Genomic DNA, 22,249 nt, shown 5'->3' with positions numbered 1-22,249 from the left:
TTTTTCTACATTGCGATGATACTTTTATAAATTAATAATGAATGTACAGTTAAGGCCATCGTCTTGCAGCCCCTTTTGCTACTCTGACATTGCAATTGTCGTAAATCTTGAAAATCTTTGTGTAACTCATCTGCTTCTATTTATCTACGCTCCCTTATTTGTGATTAGTGTAGATTCACCGAGGGAAACTGTTCTGTCTTTTCATAAAATTTGCGACGGTTGTCAACCCAGTTATCACAGTCCTCACTTACTGTGGACACTGAACCTCTCACGTGAAGTGCAGACAATTCAATCCTCTCCTCGCTGCTGCTGCTTTACGAGCAGAGATCTCTCGAACAAGCTGCAGAAGTGTTTATACTTAACGTCTGCGAGCGCACAAAGAGTGATTGCACTGCTTAGAGCAAGCTGACGTGAAATAACAGCGTGATCCTCGGTAGATGACACAACTCCAGCAAACCTCTTGCCCTCTGCCGCTCTTCAAAAGTGAGAGTTGTCATTATTTGGCTTTGGGTGACAGATGGCCGTGACCGCCTCACATTTCTCAAGGGTCGGGCCTTCTCTTCGTCACAGAGCATGTCTGTGCTGCAGAAAGGGAACTGCGTTGTGTTAGTCTTCAAACGGTGGATTTTACGAATTTGCTCGACCCTTTATTCTGTTGTTGTTTGGCGCAGATGATGGTTCCCAATTTAAAACAACATCCTCTGATTTACAAAGTGAAAAAATTCAATCTCAGATATTTCAGATTTTTCGCCTTCTTTTTCTGGCGTTGCTGTTGGGTACTAGTTTGTTCACTCCTGCATTACAGCTGTACTACACTCTCTTGCATAAATTACAAAAGCAATCAAGAAGTAAACTTTATTTTAGTTGATATCAGCTGACATAGATGAATTAGATGATTCTATACAGACATGCTTTACGCCATTCAGGCTGGCTCTTGCAGAGAGATGAGGACTGACATCTGACTACTCAAGTTTTGGAGTGAATAAAACTTAAAAGTCAAGGATTCAAAAGACAATGCCAAGAACTCTATTTACTGACTAAATGCAATTCCTGTAGCACATGTATCCTGTAGCATCATTTCATACAAATAGCCACTCAGTTTCCAGGATTTATTTCACTCTGGCGCGTTGACCAGTCACAGCTGCACCGGAGTCCACCTCACCCTCTCTGTCAGACCGCAGCGCACCCTGCGGCCCGGCCCATATGGGAAATAACTTGGAACCGTTGACCTGTTCAGCTCTTTGGCTGAAACAAGCTGTACAAGCGTGCATACTTATCTATATATACTGATGCAATGCAAGCAGACATAAGGGTGCTTTCGAGCAGTCATCCATATGGACACATGGTGTTTGTGTAAAAAGGTCCGCCAGTATGATCGAAGCGCTTATATCATCGTATTTTTCTGCAGCCTGAGAGTCTCAGGAGTCCGTCATGCTGGAGAGAAAATACATTTACAGTGATTGTATCTCGGCCATCTCCTCTGTTTAAGTATGGGACAAGTTTAAATGGTAGACTCAGTGGATTATGTCTATATAAGGCGTGTTCCTTTTAGTGCTACAGTCATTTATAGGGGAATGTAAACACATAGCTGTTAGCAGACTAATGCCATTAGCAGTCCTATTGTCCGAGGCGAGAAAGTATAAACTGACACGGGTGAAGGTGATCATTTAGTGTGATGCGGTCGTCCTGAGAAAGTGAAACACCACATATCGTGCATGTTTTACACCTTTCTCATCCTTTCATCTGTAGCGTCCACATACATACGCTCGTATTTTACTTGTTCTACCTCTTACTTGAGTGGAGTGGAAGGAGGCGGTAGTAAATTATAAGTAAAGTGAGTGAAGAAGTCCTGTTTCCCTGAAGAGTTTGTCAGATTCCTGTTAATTTGCAGAACAGACCCTGAAGAAGTTCAGTCAGTGGGGAACACTGGAGTCTGTTTTTATGGTTTTTTTTTGGGGGGGTTTTTTTTCCAAACAAGCCCTGCAGGCATAGCTGGAGCGAGTGGCGCTCTGTCATTGTTTGGGAACAATTTCACAGACATGTGCAATGAAGACCAATGTTGGCCCCGCATTTCATATGGGATGATATGCCTTTTCCTCCCCGTTCGATATGCTTTGGTAATTCATTGACATTATTATAAGAACCTCAGGGTGGAGCTGGACTTGAGGCAGATGTGAAGACTGAATCGCATATTTTGTGAGAAATACAGAGGTGGCCAAATCAAGAAGTCATGTTAGTCCTGTAATAGATGTAATAAGTAGTTAATAAGTATATGATAAGTTAGATACAACCACAACATACATCTTGTCAAGCGGAGGCCTACAGATATCTGCATGAACGAAGTAATCTGAGACATGACATTCTACCATCCCCAGGCTTCCCATGGAGGCAGACCCAGACACAAACAACCTTAAAGTTTGACCTTCTTACCCTGTCCCCCTAGATGCCCTGATGCCCCCTCTTCCTTGTTGTACCCACCACTGAAGGTGATACATTTCTAAATCCCACAGTTTCTGGAGGGAAAAGCGGGGGCTGCCTCACAACCTAAATAGCTTAAGAGAGAACGGTCTCGGAGGAGTCCCTCACGCACAATGTATTCCATATGCTCACTCAGAGGCCAAGAGGCACCCTATACTTCACATCTGGCAAGGACCACCTATGCTAGCTGACATATTCCTCCTCAGCCCATCAGACTGGCTTCTCAGTGGAAGCAGGCTGGCCTCATCAGTGATCTCTTCTTCATTGTAATGTTTGTATGATGATCAGGCAAAATGGATGTGATTACTTCTTGTATCTATTAATTGCAAATTTATGAAATGGATTTTTTTTTTGTGTTTGTGTGTGTGTGTGTGTGTGTGTGTGTGTGTGTGTGTGTGTGTGTGTGTGTGTACTTGGATTTTTCAGCTTGTGTGAATGAGTTTCTTCATGGTTTTTGGTTAATGGTGTCAGTGTTTTAGATGAAGTGTTTGTTGGATTGTCGAACACTGTCTGAAACCTTTGTGTGTACAACTGAGTGCAGTGACCATCTGAACGAACGGCACGTCACCCCTCTCGCCTTCTGATGTCATCATTTGGGAACTGCTTTCAACACTTTTGTCTCTTGTCTTTTGCCAACATGGTTGGAATCAAAGGAAATTGTTTCTATCGTACTGACACCTTTGTATTGCGACCCAATCGCCAAACAAGGATGTGCATATTGGGCATTTCTGCAAACCCTGGTATTACATTCAATACCAGGGTTTGTAAAATTCTTTCTTTCCACAATGTCTGCACAAGGTAACTATTGTATGATTAAAGTTGGAAAGATCATGGTTAGGACAAATAATGTATAGTTAATGAATGGTAAAGGTTAGGTAGCTAAAACACATAGGGTTGGTGGAAGACTGGTTACGGTTAAAAAGAAAAAAAAGGATAAACATTTATCAGAGGTCTGTGACTGGATGCAAACGCCGGTCTCCTGCATGAAAGTCAAATGTGCTACACTCCACCACCCCAACCTCCACACCCCTACTTTCCGCCTCTCTACATAAAGTGCAAGCTACTTCCTGCGTCGGCACCTACACATAAATGTTCAGATTCAGCCAATATGGGCACAACTCCTCGGGATACTGGGCTGTGCACTAGCATCCTGCTCACAATTTCTTTCCCTCCTTTCATTGCCCCAGTTCCTCATGGGTATAGAAAATACATGGATGGATTTCAATTTTTGCAGCCGCTGTAGACTGAGAAAGACTGAGTCTAGAGGAGTCTAAAGGATGGCCCGTTTCCTTAAGAAATCGTAGATGTAAAGTCATTGAATATGAAGTCAGGGGCTCAAGTTAATGGGCTTTGCCACAGTTAAACTGCCCTTACACCTATTTGCATCTGGGAAAACATGACATAGACTCTTGCGTTCTTAAAAATTGCTTTTCATAGAAGGTTAACTGAGGACATAGTGTGTGAGTAAGATAGATCTGACGACTGAGGCTTTAGCATGCAGGCAGCCCGCCACTCTGAGGTGCACTGAGGTCACCAGAGTTGTTTTATAAGACTCTTCTAAAAGGTGAACAATATATTCTCCCTCTCACTTTTTCACTCTGCGAGGAGAAGGAGGGGATTGCTCCTCTCTTCCTCCTTCTTCGCTCCCTCGCTTTATTACCTCCGTCAGCCCTAATTTGGGTTGATGGGGTGGCTGTTGCATGACAAGACACATGTCTGGGCCCCTGCGTGAGAAGGCTGGCTCGCTCTTGCTGGGCTTGTTTTCTTTGCGTGACCATGTCCCTCCCTCTGTCACTCCTGGCACCTCCCGGCAAGCCCCCCCTCTGACCCCGTTCATGCCCTCGTTAGCTGGCATGTCGCTGGTTTATTTGCTTTGGCCAGCCGCCTGTGTGAAAGGCACATTCTGACCACACTCAGGGAGGGGTCATCTTTTGAGTGGAGGAGGTGTTGGTGGAGGTGGTGGAGGTGGTGGTGGGGTGTGTGTGTGATGTGAGATCAATACAAAAAATACAAAAGAAGGGGTGGGAGTGGGGGGGGAGTGGGGGGTGGGGTGGGGGTGGGGTAGGGGGTGGGGTAGGATCAGCAGTTGAAAGAGCTCTGTGCGTTTGCATGTGCGTGGTAATGTGTGGCTGGTATATTTGAGTGTGTGACCTCCCTGCTTGGTCAAAGGGAAATATGCCTCACTGTAACTGCTTTTGAGGAATGACATGCACAGGCAGGTCACTCAGAGTTTACTGTCCCGGTTGCTGTCCACAGAGACCGCTGGAGAAAAGGGAGCATGAGGGTCGTGGCAGTGTGTGGAGATTATACTTGTTCCCACTGATGTAATCCAGCAATTGCTCACGCTAACATTCATGTCTCTGTACATTCCCTCTCCTGCCAATTTTCCCCCATTGTATTCTGAGTGAATATACAAATATAGATAGGAGCAATGGGACAGCGCTAACACGAATCTGCAACGTAGAGTTCATGAAAGGAAGGTGCATTCAAAGACTTCCCCCGCACGCGCTGCTGAACCAGCACAGATTGTGTGCAGCTCCACACTCCAGCTGAAAAACTAACTTTGAAGTTACTTAATCACATTACAAACACAGTTACAAAAGTGAGTCATGCCACTGGGACAAACAGTAACTTTACTTACCTACCCTGCGCATCCATATCCAAATACTTCTGTTCTAAAAACTCCTTTCTTGTGTAATTTGTCCTACAGATCAATAGAAATCAAAAAGTTAAATAGTTGCTCTGCAGTAGTTGCACACTCAACATTTAATTTCAACATTTGTGTGTGCACTAACCCTAACCATACTGTACCAGAATTAGGGCTAATAATGGCCCAAAACTAGCCAAGTGCTGCTAACTGGAGCTGATGCAGACCATATCGTCCCAAGTGCCCATCTCAAAACCTCTCAAATCTGGCAGTTATATACAGTATGGGCCAGGGCTTTACACACTTCCTCCAGTGCCAGGGCATGGTTGAGTGCTCTAATTCAGCCACGATCAGTCCAAATCCACTGGCTACCTGTATTTGAATCAACCTTTTGGCAATTCAATGGCAAACGTTTTCTTTTTTTTTAATTTTCTCTTATTTGTTTTTTAGACGACTAAAACCCCTGTTTAAGGTTAAGGAAAGATCATGCTTACAGTTTATTAGCATTATTTGCAGGCCTGTAATGGGACACATACTCCAGTTTTCTGCAGGTAATGCAAAGGTGCTACACTCACATCCACCACCCCATCCTCCATGTATAAACATACACATAAATGTACATAAAGGGCACACTACGAGAATGTAATGTGAGGTGCAGCATCATCTAATATGATCGTAATTCTGAGACATACTGGACTGACCTATAACGGTAAAAGTAGCCTGTTATAGGTCACCAATAGAAATCCCACACCCTCACAAAGTGAACCCCAGAAGTAGGCAGTCCTCATGTATATGCCTTAGGCTATTTTAAAATTTGCAATAATTAGATAAATAAAGCTATTGCGATCCGGAGAAAACAGCATATAAACACATGTGGTCCTAATTCCCTGGATCCAGACTGAGTTTCACTGGTTGTGTTGATTTTACTCTCCACAGTGGTTAGTGGACTATTACTAGCTCAACACAACAGCATAATGAGACTAGACCAGAAGATAGTTCCATAGTGAAGCAGAAGTGTGGGAAATAATTTGAGCTATTGCATCTAATTCCACCTGGTGTGGGTTAAAGCGCACACACAGACCCTTCTGAAAACGAAGAGCATAGACAGAGAAGCAGGGAACGTCAGCTGACGTCACTTCCCACTAATCCTTTAAGTCCAAGAAGAGACATGGTGAACAGCAGCAAGATGAGGCCCATAAATCAAGCAGGATGTCGGGACAGCAGGATAACATAGCCTGACATAGTCACAAGTATGTTCCAGATTAACCTCTGCCACTGCTTCAGTCAATACCTCTGCTGGGATGGAATCACTTGGAGATGTCTGGCTCTGGATCCTGGAAGTGATGCTTTGGCTCTAAACACAGACACTGGTCTCTAAGGAGGAGCTATGGAGCAGGATGGAGCCCACCATGTCACACTGGTCTTTGGTCTGTTTTCGCATAATTTATACTCCCAGCACAGAGTTGTGAAACGTTCACATAATGATTCTTAAACACGTTGTTACTGACCGACTGCTGTTCCACAGAAGTGAAACCCGTCTGTCATTGCATGTATTGAATGGACACATTCAAAGCAGCATGTTAAGAAGATTTATTTGCTCCAAATGAACACTCATCAAGCCTAAATCGTGCGGTTTGTCCAATTCGATTTGGTGAAAGATCTGGACCGCATATTGGGACAATACACAAATTACTTAGAAAAGCCACATCCTTATGTTCTGAGACTGCTGTAAATGACAAACTCTAGACATTAAAAAATGAGCCATGGAGAAGATGAAAAAACAACCTTCCTTTGCTGTTCCAGGAAGCAAACTTTTCTGGTGGTCTCTCACATTAAACTGCCACTAACCCAAATGCAAACACACAGATACAAACAAGATTTGATTAGGATTGGCTCGAGGGTGGATGCTTTCCGCATTTGTTTCCTCATGTGACTTCAGTTCATTTATTTACATGGAAGGATATATTCTCACACATGAATGTGTTGAGTGAGTCCATCAGCACAGCTTAAATGACCCCTGTCAGACCCCTGTGGGCTCAGGATGCATACTGTACATGCCATAGACACATATGCACATGTACACATGTACATTATAACTAACTTTAAGTGTGCATTAACTGATTTATTTTGGCTACTTGATAGCAGCAGAAACAATGACATATTTTCACCCTGAACTTAGCGAACGGTTGCTTATTTACCATGTTGCAGACACAAAGCAACATCAGCATTCATGCATACAGTACATGATACATAGCAGTCATACTTTTCACCACCTGATGAATGTTAGTCTAATATTCACTTCTTTTTAGCTTTGTTTTGATTTCGTCTAACTCCAGAGGGAACCATTCACCTTTTTAGCTGCTAAATGCTAAATGTGTCCACCAGCTAGCTTAATTTTGTCTGTCTGCTAGAGAGGTAGCTGACATTGATTGGTGAGAATGAACCAAACTAGTAAAGCTGCAAAACATTAAAAACCAAAAGAGTGACTTGAAAGAAAAAGTAGAGCTGATGGGAATTACAAAATTTTGGTAATAATTTTATTATTCGTGAGCTAGAGCTTTCACATTACACCAACTCAATTTTTCATTGTTACATATATTGTTATAAAAAATATTGACTAGTGCAGCTTTAACGTGACTTGACAGGCAATTTCCTTTTGAACATCTTGACATTGAAAAATATTTTGCCCATCAACTCAACTTGTTAAATGGGAAAGAAATCAACAAAGTTGGGCGCATGTTTTGGTGCCACAATGAGACGGGAGATGCTAATAACCCTAACTGTTTATACTGCAAGCAAACCAAGTGCTCATTTATTACCTGGGCAGATTTAGTAATTCTGCAGCATTAAACCAGCGGGTGAATCAGTCCCTGTAGTAAACTCTCCATCATTGTGGGGAGGCCTGCACCATTTGTGTGAAGAAAATACCACAACTTCATCAAGTGTGAATTTTAAAGGCTAAACAGCAGCCAAGTCAATAGCAAGCAAACTAGGCGCAGTATGAGTGAATCCAGACGGCTTTAGCTTCTTAACCATAAGCTTTCATGTCTCTTAAGTGTGGGACCAAACTGGTAGTTATGAGGTCTGTTTAAAGCCTGCTTGAATGAGGAAATACTTCAGAGTGAGATGCAGCACTAAGGATGATATAATGACGAGCATACTGGAGTCTTACGCACAAATTGCTATTGAGATTTTAGAGGTTAATCACGTGTTATAAATTTTAGTTGCTGACAACTATTTTTATTTATTCAGCTCCAGTTAAGGCTGTGTGGCAACTGTGAAATACAACTTTTCTTGCTGCCACTGAAGGGTACTTCAAATGGTGCAAATGGTCTTATTCCAACAGCGAATAATAACAAACATTATAAATTCCCATCCGTTTTTTATTATTGGGCTATTTGTCCTATCCACGAGATTCTTTTTGTACTTTTGCATTCAAAACATGCAACAAAACCCCAGCTAGTGTCAGCTACATGTTAGAGTGATTGGGATAAATCCAGAGATGTTTGATGGACCGATCCGGATGTGTGAGGGTTCTTCAGCTTTCCTAACTGTATCAGGCCCTCGGCTTCACAACGGTAAATGATGAGGAGCCGCTGAGGTCACAGAGGGACAAAGAGAACCCCATTACATGACATGAAGGGGAATGATCCTTCCTGCTGTTGTGCATGACGTGAGAAAGCGAGACAGGCAACTGCAGGGAGGAGAATCTTGAAATCCAGAGGTTTTCAATCTGAATGTTCCAACAGGTCACGCCCTCGGTCACCTCCCCCTGCCTTCCTCTTTTCCCCATTCACCACCCCTCCGTTCTCACCACATCATCTCCCCAACTGATGAAAGATCTTGATGAGCAGCAAAGACAGAGCTTGAACCGACTTTCAGGACTCAGGCGGGATAGTTCATCTCAGTCAAGTGCCGTGTATGCATCTGCAGCCATCTGGCCTCCCCTCTCAAAATACAACAAGGCGGTGTGTTGTTTGGAGAGTTTTCCAAGTCACAGCCAGTAACCTGAAAGCACCTTGGATCTACCCCCGTTCTCTCCCTGTTTTCCTGTAGGAAGAGGCCTCATTTCGTGCTCCCTAAAAAAGGTAACACAGTCGCTCTGACACGCTGCAACCGCCCATCATAAATCTGCACTTTTAACTATTGGCCCTCAAATCTATCAGCCTGACTGTTGAGTCTGGGGGCCACATCGTGACATGCAAGGAGGTGGGAGGAAAGGGGGGGGGGGGTTGCTCACAGGTGCCCCTGCGCTGAGACTTATGGCCGGTGCTCCCCCACTCTGCAGTCACGCAAGCACTGCCCCGCGCCTGGACCTCAGCCTGATTTTACTGCAGTCGGCAGGGAAACCAGACGCTACAAAGGCCCCGGGTCCACATCAATTTCACGAGCAAAGTTACTAGGAAATAAATCATTTCGAGGATTTATGAAAAAGGAGACGGGAGAAGGGGGGTGCAAGGAAGTGTGCTGCCCTGACCTAAAAAAGCAGGGGTACTTAAAATAAAGTCCAGTTAGAGTTATTTTACATTGTCAGTAAGAGAGGTCAAATACTGATCTTTATGTTGAATCCATGTTGATAAAAGCCAGTTATATAGATAGTTGCAAGTTATTATTAATTTAATAAAAGATCTCAGTGCATGTGTAGTTATATTTTACTAATCATATTTCTTCCAGACACGCAAGGTTCCCCAAACAAGACCTCAGGCTTTATAGGTCATTTGAGATCGGCAATTTGGCTTTTACAGGGCAGGATTCAGTCCAGACACTATTTAATAAAATACACGCAAAGCTGATGTCCTTTTTCCTGCACCTTAAATACGCAAATCATTAAACCAAACCTATTCACACTCTGTGCTGTGATTAAGAACAGTGTTATTATTGTTATTCCCGTCCTACTGAAGAGTAATGATCCCCCATCAAAAGGAAACTAAACCTTTGAAGAACGATTTATTTGCTCAGGCTGAAGTTAACTTAGTTTTTTTTTTTAAAGTATGCACCGTCACAAGGAGCACGAGGAAGTAAAATCCACCCATAATGTTTCCAGCTCTAGCAGTCTCCGTTTTCCTGCACCTTTACTTCAGTATTACAGTCTTTTGTGTCATTGGGCTGTCTTACAAAATCTGAAGATGCATGCCAATGCGTTTCTCCCAGCTCTACTTTACATATGGTTTAAGACTGAGAGCAATTAGAAGTGTTTTCTCAGTTTCCGTCCACTAAAGGAAACACATCTACACATGTTTTATTCTGGTGGCCACATTTTCACTCTGGAATCTGACGGTTTTATGGGATAGCGTGAAAATTGAACATTCTTCACGCTTCTCATTTAGAAATCATTTAGATTGACACACTTATTAAAATGTTTCCCAGGAGCCTCAACATGAGGGCTTCCTTTCATACATTTCTTAGAGATGTCAAGATTTATGTTTTTAGCAAACCACACTGCAAATCATTATCTCTGTGTGGAAGCTGTTACTGATTTGTGATTTGGTAAATTAATGAATAAAAAGCAGTGATTGTTGATCTTTGGCTCCAATAAATTAATGTGCTGGCCTTTCAAATCTCTAGCTCTTTAGCCATCATTTACCACAGTGCTCCGATTTGTAATCACAGCGTGTATAGTAACCTCAGTTTACAGATGAAACCTCTGCTGTGGCTTGCATAGTGAGCTCTAGCGTACAGACACACACAGGTACATGTATATTATAGAAGACTTCTGTGCTCTGCATGAAAGGCCTTTTTTCGGGGGCAACACAAATCAGACGTGTATGGCAGTAATTACCCTAGTTTTTGGCTGGCACGCTGTGGTCATTTAGAAGATTAATCAGACATAGATAAATAAACAGGCTTGGCCTACACGCCCAGAGTCCTGCATAAGGAAAGACTAGTCTGGTGTCCACTTAAGACACCCTAACTAACAAGTTGTATTACACGGAGACACATATTTCTGCAAGGTACAATTCTTACCACATTTCATCAAAATAAAAACCTTCACAAGCTACTGTGATGACAAATAATTAAATAAAAGACAAGACTAAGCCAAAAATGCTATAATAGTATATCTGTAATGAACTCTTGCATTACTTTAATCATAATATTAAAAACATCAGATTGTAATCTTATCAGATATGCTGAAGAAATACACACTTCACTGGATAAAAACACAAAAAAACACACTATTATACCGCTTGCCCAAGATACACCAAACTTATTAAATGCAATAAATGCTGGTTTTATACAGTCATATTTCAGAGAACAGTTTCAACATAGTGGCATAACCCCAGGCTTCTTATCACTATCTGTAGTCATGAGCTCATTTCTTGTCAGCTAGTTAAGGCTCCCCGCATGGTGGATACTGCTCTCTGTAGGCACAAGGTAATTATCTGCAGGCACGCAAAGTGCGAGCTGGCTAGCTCGGCCCCCAGCACCGCACAGTATGTGAGGGACAAGACTTCCCTTCACCTTATATTCTTCTCTGTTTCGCCATCTTCATTCCTTATGACAACCACATCAGTCATAACGGGCTTATGTTTATCTTCCTAAACAATTAGGCTCTGCATTCCAGCATATGATGACTAAAGCTTTGATTTAAGAGGACTGTGATATATCGTGAGTGAATCACAACCTTCTCTGCAAGTTTCACAGTGGGGGAGACTGGGCTTGAGTCATCAGCACAAATGACTTCCAGGAGACCATTCCATCTCCTCTGTCAGTACTACTAGACTAATTTCAGTATTTTTTCTCAATGAATGTAATCCAATTTCAGCTCAGGCTAGTCATTCAGTCAAACGCAGCTTTTCATGAAGAGGAGAGTCAGGAACAGTGAGAAACAACTTACCAGCGCTTCATTTAAAAGGGACTCTACTTACATACAACTATAAGAAATTAAATGCTGCCCTCTTGTGTCAAATCAGTCTCAGGCACAGAATGATTTCTGTCCCTGTTTTTTAAAAAGCATGTACAATGTAAAATGCCCTATTGAGAAGTAAATGTTGTAAGTGTGTGTGGTGCAGCTGAGCTGGTACTGCTGGCTGATTCTTTTTTGTCCTCTCCAACATTCTTGCTGGAATTGTAATAGTAGATGAAGAGGAAGAAACCTGCAAAAAAAACAAAGTGGCTGGGTTACAAACATTGTATTGATGTTGTTTTTTTTTTTTTTTACTTGACAAGTAAATTAGACAGTTTGAGTGAAGATTGCTGCGTGTCAATTCGTGAGTCTACCCTGAAAGGAGTTGAGGAGGGTGAAGATGTAGTAGGAGGCAATTAGCATAGGTCCATAGCTGAAGAAAGCAAAGGCCCAGGTGATGCCGAGCAGGAGGAACAGGCCCAGAATGGAGAAAGTGTTTGTCCTGATGGAGCTGTTGCTCTGAGCATTGTCTACTGCCTGCTTAAACAGATTAATCTGCCGCACAGTTAAAATGAATATGATAAAGGTGAAGATGAACACTACAGCATAATAACCTATATTTACCCCTTGGTGAACAACGGCATCAGAAATCCAGCACCTGAAAATGATGAATTAAATAATGATCCACTTAGCAATGAATGAGTTTTTTTTAATGTAAATAAAAGATCATTTATCAGACTTGCAGTCAGTAAGAGTTGCTTACATTTTTGCTGGATTCCCATCATCGGTGTAAATGATCAAGTAATCATATTTCCCCGTGGCGAGCAGAGCGATCACCACTACAGCTGGTATGACTGAAGAGAAAGATAACTGTATGTACATACATTGTCTTATGGTTATATAGTGAGTATTTGAACACATGGAATTTTTGGTTAAGTTCCCTTACCCCATCCGGTGATGCAAATCTTCATCATGTAATGCTTGATTTGAATAGGGCGTTTCCATAGATTCAAGTACAAGTGCAGAGCCTCAATGAAAAACCAGCTAAAAGTAGCCAGCATGGCTAAGTGCATAATTGCTGCCATCGCCATACATGCGCTGTAGTTCCCAAGGTTGGCAATGCTCTCATTCACCAGGAAGGACAAGTTCAGGTTGAACATGGCGACAAAGAGGTTCATCAGGATCTTAGTTGCTTGGCTCGCTTTCCCTTTTCTGTGGAGTGTGTTAGGTTGTGTCAGCAAAAGCCGTCAATACATGACATTAAAATTTTAAACTGCCCTGCAGTCCTCCTACCTGATAAGACAATGCATGAAGAGAGCCACCGCCAAGAAAAACATTGACAGGCCACAGCCGATCGATGTGATGTAGGTCAGAGACTTGAAATCTGAAGTGCTTATGTTTCCAGGTGGAGGCGACTGATTTATAATAGAAAGATGAGTTAGAATATGTGTGAAATGTCAGCAGTAGCTATGAATATAGTGGGATTATTTGTAATACCAATCATTTTACCATCAGTATGGCAAAAAATGTTAGATGAGAGCAATGACATGTGATGTTGCCATTGGTCTCCCTTGTTTCACAGCCATCTGTGATCCAGGTCTGTGTTTTTTCTATAAAGGCAGAAAACACTGCGGCACTTAAAAAGGCTTTTTTTTTTTTTTTTTTTTGCATTAATGACTGAGGAAGACGTGACAGTCATACAATGGGCTTTTGATTTGTTAAAGGCAGTGTTAAAGTATTAAAAGAATAGTATTATTTTTACAATACCTTTGCCATTCCACGACCTACAAGAAGCAATCCTTCCATTCTGTATTAGAGTAAAAAAAAGAAAAATTAGTATACTGTTTCTCTCCATGACCACTTTAAGGATCATTATCATATCTGTTAACACACGTCTTTTACCTTGTCCACATTCCTGTAATGAATCTCTATATTACGTGAGAGATTGGATATGTCAGCTCCCATTTCAATTCCCACTACTTCATTGTTGACGAAGACACTGTTGGGGTCATCCTGTCAATAGTGGAATACTGCTTATAGCTTATAGTGGCAGGCACAGGGGAAAACATTTTTCCACTGGGAATGTTACATAATCATTGGCTCTGTTTATATTAAAGTTGTCAAAAAATGTAGATCAACTGTAGTTACATTAAAGCTACCTGATACATTTTTGGAAAAAGCAGAACTCCAGCAAATGAACCATTTCTTTCTAATGCCTGGGAGAATGCTTCTTTTGGGATGTGCACTGATCGAGAGAAGTGCGACAAAAAATCAGTGTCGTTCTCAAGAATCTGCAAAAAAAGAAAAAATCAGTAAAAACTAGGGTGACTTAACTACCATCCATTATTGTGTGTCACTCTTGTATCATGGCAAACTGCGTACAGTTATATCACCACTTGTCTGAATACCAAGATTGATGCCCGTGTCATTTTTGTTGGCGAGTTTAACAAGAATCCCTTTAATAGCACCCAGACTGACAGCAACTGTGCTGGCGGCTCCCATCATATCCACCACGGAGGAGAGATTATTCATTATATTTCTGTGGTGGAAACACAAACACATGTCTTCCAGGAAATCACGTGTCAGCATCACAACTCCTAACAATGACTTGACTCCAGGAGCATTATTGCCGTCAATAATTGACGGATACTTACACTGCGTTCTCTAGGCTGACACTACCATCAGCATTGGTCGGCACGGACGAGAGAGTCAAAGAAATGCTTGGCTTTGTTCCTGGTGGCTTACATGACACACATGACACCTTTTTCCTGTCAGTATGGTCATTAGCTTCAAAAGTGAACTTGTAGTTTGTTTCTGCCAAACCTGCATATCAAACCACACACACATACAGAGAGAGAGAGAGAGAGAGAGAGAGAGAGAGAGAAACATTTAATTTTTACTACCATTTTCTTTTTGCTTTTTATTGAAATTACTCTTAATATATGATTTAAATAATATAATCTAATAAAAAAAATGACGATACCATCGCAAGCTTGTCCACTGTAGGATGAACCATGTCCACAAAGGCCGTCCTTGCTAAGTCTAATATTTCTTACCCCTTAAACATATTAAAACATTACATTGTTAGACATGCAGCTTGTTAAGAGAGTTATCACTGCTGTTAAATTTGTGCTGATATGGAAAGTAAGAGCTGTGATAGATTTGTGATTCTACCTTTTGTAAAGCAGCGGTGAAGGTTTAAAATGAAACCTGCAACAGTTGCAAAGGTGTGTAAGACAACTGGTTAAAAGCATTACAGTTTTGACTCAGTAAAAAAACATTCTGACCAATAGGGGGCAATAACACATTGCTGTGCGCAAATACATTGTGTCCTCTTTCACCTCTTTGTTACCACATTTTATTTTGCCTTATCCATACAATGAATAATAAGGATTAAGTATAGTCAATCTGACTATGTCTGAACCTAGTTGTTTCTTATTTTAAGAGTTGACTTAGCAAGGGGGTTAAGAACAATACCTGTTTGGTTGCTCCGGATTGATGATATATTTTGACATTCCACATCTGTTGTCATCACGACAATATCTTGCTTGGATAAAATCTCTTTATCCGGGATTATGACGGTGCCTCGATCCATTATTTCAATGCTGCAGTTGAAATCGTGTGTGTCACAACAGCCTAAAAAGACAAATCAGAATACACTCACATTTATCAAATGACCAAGAGAAATGATTGTATGGTTATTTCTGATGGGATAAAACCAGACTAATAATTAGGTAATTTTACCTGCATCTTGTGTTTTACTCTGAACATTAAAACAGAGTTTAGTGTCACTGGAGTGGACAACATCTGAAATATGATGTGAAAGCACTGTTTACTCCGAAATTTCTTTAAAATTTTCACTTTGAAGACCATTATGTTTTTACAGTGTTGTCAAGCTTACCTTTTGGAAAATTTACTAACTCTCTGTCACTGACAAACAGTACATTTTTTAGTCTGCAGTTGTCATCTGTGCCTGTAAAAAACAACAAAATGACAAATAGGTCTCTGGAGAACAGTTGCTAAAATGTGTTGAGAAATACTGTGTTTCAAGTTAGCTTTTGTAAAATGTACTCACCCGAGTTCTCACACGTGCTGATCTTGAGGAATAGCCCATAGAACAGAATTACTGCCTTCACAACAGACATTCGGCAACACTTGACATCCACTGGTAACATTGTTACAATGAGAAAATACAACATGCAGTGGTTTTGTTGGAGAAAGTTATCTAAACATAATGTGAAGCTATATCTATTTTTACGTGCCTCCTAACCATAGAGCAACGCACTGACACTGTTCACCATGACTCGCATCCACCTTACAGTTATTGCATGTTACCGACACATGTACTGCTGATGTTTGTCTATTCATTCTTCCTGATTTAACTGGCAAATGAAACATGCCCACATCTCTCAATACATGCTCTGTCTGCCTTCCAACATCAAACAATAAACAACTGGCAGCCTGCCACTTTCAGTTATGGGGAGGAATGAAATGTACCCGTAGTTGTTAACAAAGATGCTCCTGCTGTCAACGTTTATCTTTTTTATTTATCATCATTATTTTTATCATAAACATACCAAAGAGCCTGGTATTCCTTGCAAAGCATTTTTTTATTTAATCGTCAGTATGAAGTTAAGAAACAAAGAATGTGTGGTTCTTTTACAGTATACTGGGATTTTATTTTTTTTCTCAAATGGGTTATTTAGAACACACTTATGTAAATTGTTCCATTGGGCAGGTGTGTTTGTCTTTCTCTTGACTCTTCTTCTGTAAGATGTTTTATCTTTGAGACAGAAGGCAGTTGGACTTGGTGAAGATTTACTGAAGATGTTTCACCTCTCATCTGAAAAGCTTCTGAAATTCTGAGACAAATTGTTTTGACAAAGTCCTGAACTGCAGTATTTTCATGCTGGGAGTGGAGGAGACCGATGATGCCAGGAAAATTAGGAAGTAATTTTGTTCATAGTTTGTTGCGTAGTTCATTTTTTAGCCATCATTGTGGCCTAGCTCTTCGGTTGGCAGTGTCAGTTTGTTGGTCAGTTGGTCAGTCCACCATTTTGGTCCAGACTGAAATATCACTACAACTTTTAGATGGATTGTCATGATATTATGTACAAATACCCATTGTCCCCATAGGATAACTTGATTGATAGCTGATTCCCTGACATTTCAATTTTTCCAAAACTTCAGTTTTTGGGGGTATATGTGTTTAATGTTAATTAAGAAAAGTTATCATGCTAGCATGCTAACTAAGATGGTGGACTTGTTAGAAACATTATACCTGCTTAACATCAGCTTGTTAGCATTGTCATTCTGAGCCTGTTTTCATATTAATGTATTGTGTAATGTGCATTTAGCTCCGGCCTCATAGTGCTGCTTGCATGGCTGCAGACTTTGTGACTATAGCCTCTGTTACACAGAGATCCTGCTATGTTGCCATTAAGAAGACCCCTCATTATGCTGCCTTCGCTTGTCGACACTGAACCAAACAAAATCAGCACATTGCTGCCCCAGTGTCTGATTTTTGATAGCATGCGTTCACATTCTGGAATCAGAGGTGTGACATGTAGCACAACAACAAACCACTAACTGATTCACTCGCAATGCAGGGTGGTATATATTGCTTGGTTGGTGTACTACTCTTCATGATGTGTTACGGGATACTATGAGTCCACTATATAGGTTATAATAATTCTGACTATACATTCGGAGAGAACTTCAAAAGGGGGAACACACTATGTAGTGGACTAAATAGGGAGTAGTGGGTGATCTCGGACACAGCTGTCCCTCCATGTTGGCTCTTCATTTTACACAGACGTTGATCCGGCTCAGAGTCTAACTCCACTATCTGCTTAAAGGTGGAACACCAGTGCCTCCCATTCCATGTTCATGCTTTCTATACAGAATGGTACGGTGAGCTGTGTAAAATGGGCTTATGCCTAAATTAAGCCATCTAAATTTGAAAATGCTGTTTCGGTGTAAAAAACGATTTTGGTCAACATTCTAGGTTTCTTTTTTTTTTTCGTAAAGACCTCTGCCCACAGTTTCTAAATCTCTTCTTCTTTGTCATCTTTTTATTTGGACAACAACAGGACTGCATTATAGCCATCTGGCAAGGAGTGGGACAGACAGCGAGCTGACCACATCATTGTTTCATGATAGAAACGTTGTAAACACAGCCTAATAACAACAGCTGTGCTGTGTCATCAAACTTTAGCAACATTTTAAATGCATGATTAAGGAAAACGTTAAGAGAAGGCAGTTATCTCTTTAACCTTGCTGCCACATAAACCCCACTTAGGCTACAGACACAGGCAGTTACTCTCTGTTACACTGTGTGTCTTTCTGCCCTCTGTGGTCACCTATACTGTGTTTTAGTGCACCCAATTTCATAAGATAGTCGCTCTCATTTACGCATATAAAAAGAGTGACTTTGTAGCGGTGTGGTGATAAAATCATTTGATAAATGATTGCGATGTCAGTCTGACTCAGACCATTGTTTCAGAGGCTATTTTGGAAAGAGAAAAAGTTGTTTTAGTCTGGAAAGGGGCTGAAATTGAGAGAAGAAAATAGATTTACAGCTTAATGTGGATGTACTCTTGGTCTTGTTTGTACATGAATATTCCTTTTCAGGGTGCCAGGAGGAGCTGAAACTAAACATACATTATGGCAGAATTGGCAAAAGACAGACTCTTGCGTTCTTGCTCGGTGTTTAATGAGAGGAAAGATACAGCTCTCAAATCTGTATGGTAAAGCTGCAGCTGGTTAGCTTACCTTAACACCAATATGCTTCACTTTTTTTTTCCTTTTTTTTTTTTTTATTGTGCGTGCTTCCAGCTTGTTTGTGATCCACACCAGAAGAATAATGCAAATCCTGTCTATTTATTGATACAGTGAAGGAAGGGGTTTGAATAAACAAGGCTTGTGAAGTGCAAGTAAGTAAACAAATTACTCTCATCCAGATTATGTTGACACCCAATACTTTTTGCATTTTTGTGCTGACATAATGTTAAGGGCTTCACACGTAACAGTCCACAAGCAACAGTGGCTCGTTTGTGTTTTTAAGTTTCCAGGTAAATGATCTCAGTGGATTTTCCAGGGGAGGGATGAATGAGATGGACTGAATGAGATGAAATTGATGTCTGAAAAATGTGTTGATGCTGCCCCCTGGTGAAATCCTGAGAGTCAAAACTGCCAGTATGTTTCCTGATATAATTTAACACAGTTTTGATTATCTCTGACTGAAAACAGTTTGTACTTTTTTTGTAATGTTTGTCATTAAGATGCCAAGATCTGATTGATAAATAAAATTCAACGTTAAAACATGAGAAACCTAAACAAATAGCACTATAGGTAAAAAGCAGTGCAACTGACCATAAATTGGCGGATGACAAAGCCTTTAGAGGAACAACTTGAGCTCCTCTGTGGTTGTTAACAGGTTGATAATGTCATTACAGCCAGCCTGCTAGCCTGCTAAGGCAATTACCACCCCACCAGCAGCACTAAACACATTTAAGACCTGATTGCAGTCTGGATAGGCCTGGTTTGATTCATTGATGGAGTTTTTATTGACAGTTTGGAGTTAACTCAGTGTATTGAACCATGTGCTCAGCCTGGTGATGTCATTGTTATCCTCATTGATGCCTGCTTGGCCATTAGTTTGTTAACATTGCATCATGTGGGCAGGTGAGAAAACAAGTTTCTATCCCCATTAAATAATCATTTGCTTAGTTTCTCATGTTAAAGTATTGTGCAAATTAGACAGCCATTAAGTTAGTGATGCTTGTGTATTAGGAGATTTGTGTAATGCTCTTAGCTCTGCGGCGATTCATCAATAAGTAAATTGGTGTGGCCTGCTGTGAGATCAAAGATAATTAAAGGAGTTTCTTAGCTCTTCACTGCAGGCTCTTGTTGTTGTTGTTTTCAGGAATAGTTTTCTTGGTGGTTTGTTGCACAATGCTTTGGGGATAGAGCCAAGGGCTCAGTGCTGTATGGCAGATGAATATTTGATGGCCCTTAATGGAGCCTTCGCCCTCATGCCGTAGCTCTGTTTTTCCCACCACGCGCAGCGGAGCTGTGTGGTCGGCATCCATTTTGGCGCTTCCCTGGTGAATTTGGTTTCCTGCCTGACCGTGCCACACAACAGCTGCCTGTGATTTCATCATCCTGGTTTTTCATCACCCGGGTGCTAGCTACAAAGATTACCAGGCAACAACTGGTAGCGATGCTGAAGCTCCATGGTAGAACACAATGTCCCATCTACACTCCACCCCACTGCTCACCCAACCCTCACACGCAGCTGTATCCCTCGCCCTGTGCATGAACTTGTCGTCACCAAGGTCAGCAAATCACCTGACATCTATGACAGAGAGGGCCTGATGTTACACACCGTCCCATACACCTACATCTGGATATGTGTGTCAATATTTATGCCCACTGGGTATAAAACATTGTCGGCATCAATCCTGCTGAGAAGATTAAGATCTTAACTTTGGGGTGATATGACCCAGCCTGTCGTTCCAATTCGAAAAGTGACAGTGAGGCAGAGCAGCTATACATTTGCCTGGTGACCTCATCCTCTATACGGCACAATCCATAATTATCTGACAGAGAGTTGCCTCCTACTTATGTTTCACCAATGGCTTGGTAATGTAATAAAATCTTGCAATCAAAATGTTTGGGAGTCTTAAGAGTTTCATATGGAGGGTGTGAGGAAAAGGAGGAGCATGCTGGACCTTTTGCTGGAATGCGGGATATCAGAGGTCATGTGCGTATGTTTGGAGTGTGTTCAAGGCACCTGTTTACGCTGTCTATGCGTGTTTGAGCTTGTATACACACACACACACACACACACACACACACACAATCACAGCTGCCCCTCACATTGCACAGCTATTTCTGACCTGCTCAGTCAGCCAGAGACATGGGAGGACAGAGGGGTCAACCTTGCGCTTTCTCCTTTTTGTAAATGACACAAACACACGCTCACAGGCATGTACAGCAAACACACATCAAAGCTGAATTTTTTTTATGGTATCTTAAAATGTACAGTACAATGTCAGTGAGTGTGCCTGACTCTTTGTTCACCTTGGTGTGTCTGTCACCCCGCACACCCATGACAGATGTGGTGGAAGGCTGAGCTCACTGATTACTTTACAGCCTCAATGTAAAACCTGATCGGCATGCGGCTAAGATATTTCACATCATGGTTATAAATCAGTTTAATGCAGCCTGGCTCGCTCTTCGGTTACCTAACTGTAACCACAGCGCCCGCCTTTGCTCCCCGTGCTATTGTTTCGTGTCAGACAAAGACAAAGAAGACAAAATATGGAGTAAACATAATTTATGAACTGTGGAGATTCTGGTCGAATTTCTCACATTAATTTTTCATCACTTCTCCTTTACTAGGTCACAGGTGGCACCCTATACTTGCCGGTGCTGCGCCTCCCCGGACCTCCACCACCCAACCAAACAAACAAAAACACGGACAGGCGAACACTGACGTGGAAAATGTTTTGTGGTTGACAGAAATGCATTCGTCACCATCCTAGAATTACAGAAGGCTCACTCAAGGTCACCTCGTCCAGTGGAGAGACTTTTGTTATTGAAGATGTTTAGCCTGCTGCTTACGGCTGCAGTGCTGGTGATGATGATAAGAAAACACTGAAAAAAAAGATAAACACACTGAGGGTCATAGGGGAATGGCAAATCGTTAGTAATTCCATCCTGTTTTCGCGAATCGCTCCGGATGAGACGACTGCGTCATTGCGTTAACAAGAAACACACAGTAGGGGTGACACTGTGTATCTGGTCACACTGCACTTGCCATCATCTGCCTAATTTTGAACACATTCATACGCCCCTCTCCTCCATCACCCACACATGGAATTTTCAAGCATACTATGACATCACCAGTCTGCAACCCATCCCCGAGGCATCTTCGCCATGACATCAGCGTCTGCACCCAGGTGGGGGGTGTCTTTCTCCTTCCCCTGGCCCAATAACTTACCTCTCCTTGTGGCCCCTGTGAGCGCAGGACAGTAACCTTATCCTGGACCTCAGGCTCGACACAGAGGCAGGCCGGTCAGAGGGGGGTAAGGCAGAGTGGCGAGGAGACATGGTGACACTGGAGCAAGGTGAGACGAATAAAGCGGAGGGAGGAAGGGAGGATAATGGCCAGCTAATCTCCTTTCAGGTGTGGGGCATGGATGCCACACTTAGGTGTGAAGGGACTGGGGGGGGGGGGGGGGGGGGGGGGGGGGCCTGGAGGACCAAGATTA

The 22,249-nt window shown here is 41.9% G+C and overlaps 1 protein-coding gene across 1 annotated transcript; it reads right to left on the bottom strand.

The window, feature by feature from the left end:
• Positions 1–11,262: 11,262 nt before the first annotated feature.
• LOC111225925 (adhesion G-protein coupled receptor G2-like) lies at positions 11,263–14,993 on the bottom strand. The gene is made up of 12 exons (XM_022750977.1): positions 14,953–14,993; positions 14,624–14,792; positions 14,352–14,508; positions 14,129–14,260; positions 13,872–13,982; positions 13,737–13,776; positions 13,479–13,579; positions 13,263–13,384; positions 12,916–13,181; positions 12,733–12,823; positions 12,344–12,627; positions 11,263–12,219 (listed from the first exon to the last, which is right to left on the bottom strand). The coding sequence occupies exons 3-12, from the start codon at positions 14,499–14,501 to the stop codon at positions 12,098–12,100; spliced, it is 1,419 nt and encodes a 472-aa protein (XP_022606698.1). The 5' UTR covers positions 14,502–14,508; positions 14,624–14,792; positions 14,953–14,993; the 3' UTR covers positions 11,263–12,097.
• Positions 14,994–22,249: the final 7,256 nt, after the last annotated feature.

This window comes from Seriola dumerili, unplaced genomic scaffold, assembly GCF_002260705.1.
Source record: "Seriola dumerili isolate Sdu_G_001 unplaced genomic scaffold, Sdu_1.0 BDQW01000149.1, whole genome shotgun sequence".
NCBI classification, from domain to species: domain Eukaryota; kingdom Metazoa; phylum Chordata; class Actinopteri; order Carangiformes; family Carangidae; genus Seriola; species Seriola dumerili.
This window is presented reverse-complemented; position numbering and strand designations above follow the sequence as displayed.